We start from the raw sequence: 6,120 nt of genomic DNA on the forward strand, positions 1-6,120 counted from the left end.
TTGAGAGATTTTTTGAGGACAACTCGCTGGTGAGCTCGGAATCTGATTTGGGGTCCCCGTTCGAGGTAAATTTCACAAAATACTTGCTGCCACAATCCCCTTTTTGTGAACTTGATTTTGGGATTTTTGAGACTTGTTTTCTCATCCATTTTAGGTCCAATTTCAGCGATTTTTGAGTCCATTTTGAGGTGTTTTTCGAGGAGAGCATTGTGGTGTTGTTGGAATTTACTGTAGACCGCCCTTTTCTGGTAAATATGCTGAATTAACTGCTGTCCCATTTCTTTAGTTCTTGAGGAAAATTTGGGTTTTGGTTGCATGTTGGCTCTGTGTTGTTTCCGAGCCCCGAATTTTGTCCCATCATGGAACACAAGTTCGGGGAGCTGTTAAGAACTTATTTTTGGGGTTAATTCCGGAATTTTCAACGCGAGTCCGAATTTCTCGGTTTTGACCCCGAAATTGGTCCGTCTCCGTTTCTTGCGATTTTAGTGTCTAAACGACTGTAATAACGTTGTAACTCTATTTTTGATAGTGTGTCAGTGTTTCGAGGCCGTTCGGAAAGGGAAAGCTCTGGAGAAGTGATTTTGGAGCGCGCGTGATCGGCCTACAGGTAGGTTACGGTTTCCCTCTCCTAGATTGAGTTTGAGAATGTGGATGCATGTTGATTAGTTGGGATTTGGGTTGGGTAGTTATTGAATCATGCATAGGTGTTTAGAAATCATGTCTCGGCCTCTTTCGGGAATCATCGGGTAACTGTGAGCATGCTATGTGTTACTAAATGACCCTCCTTGCTATGTAGAGGGATTGTATGCTTAATTACTGTTTATTTGAAGCCTATTGGGCCTTAGTTTAGGTTTGACTAGAGCCTGCCTTAGAAATGCATGATTCGAAACCGAGAGGCCTTAGTTTTGCCCCGACGTCGCTCGGCCGACTTACATCCCTGTAGACTGGTGTAGTAGACTTGAGTCTGATAGTTTGGACCATAGTTAGGCGATACGCTTGCTCCGACGATAGTTATCCTTATTTCCTCGATGTTACAGTTTCACGAGTTACATCGGCGACACTAGTTCGGCTTCACGATTTGAAGTTGATTTTCGATTCGGTTCCAAGGACTTACATTGATTGGCTAAGTGTGGAAGACGTTCCACGGACATTTATGAGCATGGATTGATTGTGACTCTTTCAACAACTACATTGGCACATTTATAGAGCATCTGGTTTAAGGTCTGGCCTCTATCGCCCAGATACTTATATAGAGCATCCAGTTAGAAGTCCGGCCTCAGTTACTTGATACTTGTGATTGGTTACTTGGGTACTTCTGGTGAGCATCCGGTTCGAGGTCGGCCTCCGTACTGTCATATTATACTAATTGAGGTTGAGGTTGAGGTTCTGGTTTGATGTTCTTCGTTTTTGGGTTCTCTTATGCAATTCTTTTTAGTTATAGTTATTCTGTGTACTCGTCGGGCTTATGGGGGTCCGTTCGAGTTTTAATTAAACTTGCGCACGAGTGTACCTTCTGGGATTATGAGGCCCCAATTAGGCGTAGTTAGCTTATATATTACTTTAGTTAGTTCTTTCTACATTTGTGTGCATTCCATTGTTACTTAGATTTATGTTCTTGACCTCTGTTTGTGTTATTCCTTCTTTTCATATTGCCTTTACTTTTCAAGTTCAGTCGGCCTATGATGCCTACTGGGTACCTACTATTTTGGTACTCATGCTACGCTCTGCATCTATTTCGTGATGCAGGTCCGAGCACCAGTGGCCAGCGTTGATCCAATTTGGAGTAGTCTGATCCGAAGACGGGGGTGAGCACACGACATTTTGACTATTTCAGTCTCCATCTGTATATATAGACTTGTCTTTTACCTTTCGAGACAGTCCAGTCTTTGTGGTCCACTTTTGGGACTTGTACTCGTTTTGTTAGTAGCTTTGTACTAGTGACTTCCAGGTTCTGGGAGAGATCTTTATTTGTATTTATGTTTTGGGTTGCTTCCGCCTGTTTATATTGTTATCTTAAATTTTGCCTACTCTTGTTTAGTTTCTGCCCTCAGACCCATTACTTGTTGTTCCAGGTTACGGGTTGGCTTACCAACTGGTGGGTTATAGTAGGTGCCATCATGACTCGAGGAATCGGGTCGTGAGAGTTACTCCTTGATACCATTAAGTTATATATATACTCCGGTGATATCAAGTATATATATACCCTAATGGTATCAATTCTAGCTAAATTTATATTTGATAAAATTAAAGTATATATATACTCTAGTGATATCAATGAAGAAAAAGTCACTTCAGTGAAAAACTACTAAATTACTTCTTGATACTATTAGAGTATGTGTGTACTCTGGTGGTATCAAAGAGTGATTCAGTGAAAAAATCAATAATTTACTCCTTGACACACACACACACACATATATATATATATATATATATATATATACTCTGGTGGTATCAAAGAATAATTCAGTAAAAACAGTACTAATGTACTCCTTGGATTCCATTAGGGTATATATATACCCAAATGGTATCAAGTATTGAATTCAAAATCTATTATCATTGTTGTTTATTTTTTTCTCTTATTAAACAATATTAAAAAGATATTGAATTTCAAATTATTAAAATTAGTTTTTGTGTTATTATATAAATTATAGTTGTAATACAATTTGAATTCAGTATTATACACTGTTATAAATTCGATTGTTGTTATTCCAAAAAATATAATAAATTTTAACAAAGTAAAATTAATTTAAATTGAACCGAATTTATTTGAAATTCACACATAATACTTATAATACATTTGTATTAAAAATGTTTTAGTTAAATATTCAACACGTAGCATTGAAACATGCCTATAACATTTATTGTTTATTGAATTCAAATATATTACAATTGTTATTTTTTTTCTCTTATTAACGATGTTAAAACATATTATTGTATTAAAAATATTTTAGTTTTATATTCACAATGTGCATTGAAAAATTCATATAATATGTATAATGTATTGAATTCAAAATGTATTACAAGTATAATTTTCATTTTTATTTTATTAATGATGTCCATATTTTTTAAAAATAAAATGTTAATCTTTAAAAAATCTTTAAACATTAAAATATTGATTTTTTTTTAAAAAGAGAGAGAAAATATGTCATAATTCGTAAATAAAATATATAATATACTATTATTTAGGTAAATTGCCCAATTAGCTATCACTGCGTCTTGTACCTCTAAACAAACCTAAAGCCCATATCCTTGTAACCGGTTAAAATTCCTAATAATGAATTAAAAATAATTTAATAGAGAAATTCTCATAAAAGTGAGAAACATACAAAACGGAATGGTAAGAAGCAGAAGTTAATCAAGCAGTGTGATATAGTTTTAGGGGAACCCTCTGTTTCTTGAGGAAAAGAAATGGAGGCAATTGCTGGGTTGGTAGCTGGATCTCACAAGCGCAATGACTTGGTTCGGATTCGGCATGATTCTGATTGTGGGGTATGCTTCTTCAATTTTCTGCTTTATTACTCCTAATTCCTTTTTTACTTTTCTGTTCTTAATTCAATAGAGGTGTTTAGATCTGATTGTTGATAATGTGATTGTGAGATTTCTGATAAAGTTTTTATCTTTTCATCAATTTGGACATCAAAGTGTTCCATTACTTCTTTAACTATTAGGGCTTGTAATTTGGTTGTTCAAGTAGAGTGACTGAGTGAGTTTTTACACCAAGACTGTTTTTTTCCAATGATTTGGAAGTTTATTGATGTTACTTTTGTTTCCGATTTGATTCCTTCATATGCTTCAATTTATTGCTTTTCATTTAGGATGTGAATTTTGAACAGCTTCAAGAAATATATATATATATATACATCTGTAAGTGAAAAGACGATAGAGAAGAGACAGGCAGTATAAGAGAAAAGAAATCTATCGACTAGTGGATAAAAAAGCCAAAGCACATAGCAAAACTTTAGTTAAAATTTAGGAATTATCTCACAAGATTTTCTCCTAAAAACTCGACAACAACCTACTTTAGAACTACTTTCTAAAGATTAGGACAAACTAAATGAATACACATTTCATTTTCATTTTCTAATGTCTTCCCTTAAAGGGATAAGGGTCTAAAAAATATCTCAACTTTGGTCGGATTTGCTGTTGCGATACTAAACTTTCATAAGGACCTATTACCTCCCTAGACTATTTAATACCGTATTTTAAACATATATATTTGCCCACGTGGACATACCGTATTTTAAACATATATATTTGCCCACGTGGACATACCGTATTTTAAACATATATATTTGCCCACGTGGACATACCGTATTTTAAACATATATATTTGCCCACGTGGACATACCGTATTTTAAACATATATATTTGCCCACGTGGACATACCGTATTTTAAACATATATATTTGCCCACGTGGACATACCGTATTTTAAACATATATATTTGCCCACGTGGACATACCGTATTTTAAACATATATATTTGCCCACGTGGACATAAAAAATAATGCAAAATTATAAATAGTAATGTGTCCACGTGGGCACATATATACCTTTAAAATACACTATTAAATAGTTCAGGGAGTAAAAAATACGGTATTAAATAGTCTAGGGAGGTAATAGGTCCTTATGAAAGTTTAGTATCGCAACAGCAAATCCGACCAAAGTTGAGGTATTTTTCAGACCCTTATCCCTCCCTTAAATTGAAAGCTTTCAAGCTTCAGTTTATCTTCAATTTCTTTACTTCTTCCATGGTGTAAAGTCCTAATGATATTCTCAGGCTTTGGAAAGAAAGTAACTAGAGAGGTTTTGTGAAAATATCCACTAGTTGGTCTTCACTTCAGCAATATTTTAACTTTATTGTTCCTTCATTGTTGAGATCTTGCAGAAAATAATACTTTACATCAATATGCTTGCTTCTTGTAACACAAGATTTTTTTGATAGCTTGATGGTAGAGCTGTTGTTGCTGAAAATTGTAGTTCCTCTTTTCTTGTTTGAATTGTAGTTCTTCAAGAGTTCTTCTCAACCAAACAACTTGACAAGCACAAGCAGTAGCAGCAACAAATTCCGCTTCAGTACTCAATAAAGTGACAATTTTTTGCTTCCTGGAAGACCATGAAACAATTCCTGTTCCTCACATAAAAACATAACCTGAATTGCTCTTTCTGTCGTTTTGATCTCTTGCATAATCACTGTCTGTAAAACTAAGCAAACTAGATTTCCCACTCTTCTTGTAGAACTAACCAAAATCCTTAGTTCCTTGTAAGTAGGGAAGGATTCTTTTGGCAGCTAGCAGGTGAATTTCTATTGGGTTCTCCATATATCTGCTTATAAGACTTACAACATACATGATGTCGGGCCTTGTAGCAGTAAGATACATCAGGCTACCTACAAATGGCCTGTAGAGTATGTTGTCTACCATATCTCCTCTTCCATCTTTGCTTAGCTTCAGGCCAAACTCAAACGGAGTATTGGCAGGATTGCAATTCTTCATCTTGAATTGGTCTAAAATTTCCCACGCATATTTCTTTTGGGAAACAAATATCCCATCATCTAATTGCACTACTTCTAAACCAAGAAAATAATGCATCTTACCAAGACCAGACATCTCGAATTCATCCATCATAGACCTCTTGAAATCAAAAAACATGACACTATCATTTCCAGAAAATATATGATCATCAACATATAAACACACAATGAGCATTCTCCCAAATTATCCTATTTTAACAAAAAAAGATTGCTCATATGGACATTTGAGGAAACCAACTCTTAGAAAGTAAGCCTTTATGCGACTATACCAAGCTGGCGGAAAACAAGCCTTTATGCGACTATGCCAAGCTCGCGGAGTGTGTTTTAGTTCATAAAGAGCCTTTTTTCAATTTGTATACCTTATGCTCATTTCCAATTTTAATTTAACCAAAAGGTTGTTCAATAAATATCTCTTCCTCCAAGGCCCCCAAGGCCCCCAAGGCCTAGCTCAAGTGGCAAAAGGTGGAGGATTTGTGGCTTAGGTCGCAGGTTCATGCCCCACACCATGCAAAACGAAGCCCGGTATTTAAGTGGAGAAGGGTAGAGGGGCGGGCCCATTATCCACCGAGTTTAGAAGGCTGTGATTGG

At 35.5% G+C, this 6,120-nt stretch overlaps 1 protein-coding gene across 1 annotated transcript in view; it reads left to right on the plus strand.

Moving 5' to 3' along the window:
- Positions 1–3,278: 3,278 nt before the first annotated feature.
- The window catches only part of LOC102603290 (L10-interacting MYB domain-containing protein-like), a 7,211-nt gene continuing 4,369 nt past the window's right edge, over positions 3,279–6,120 (plus strand). Inside the window, exon 1 of the mRNA XM_006351546.2 lies at positions 3,279–3,489. Within this exon, the coding sequence (XP_006351608.1) occupies positions 3,409–3,489 (81 nt within the window). The 5' untranslated portion in view covers positions 3,279–3,408. The remainder of the gene's footprint in view (positions 3,490–6,120) is intronic.

The sequence above is a fragment of the Solanum tuberosum genome, unplaced genomic scaffold, assembly GCF_000226075.1.
Source record: "Solanum tuberosum cultivar DM 1-3 516 R44 unplaced genomic scaffold, SolTub_3.0 scf00135, whole genome shotgun sequence".
Classification (NCBI taxonomy): Eukaryota; Viridiplantae; Streptophyta; class Magnoliopsida; order Solanales; family Solanaceae; genus Solanum; species Solanum tuberosum.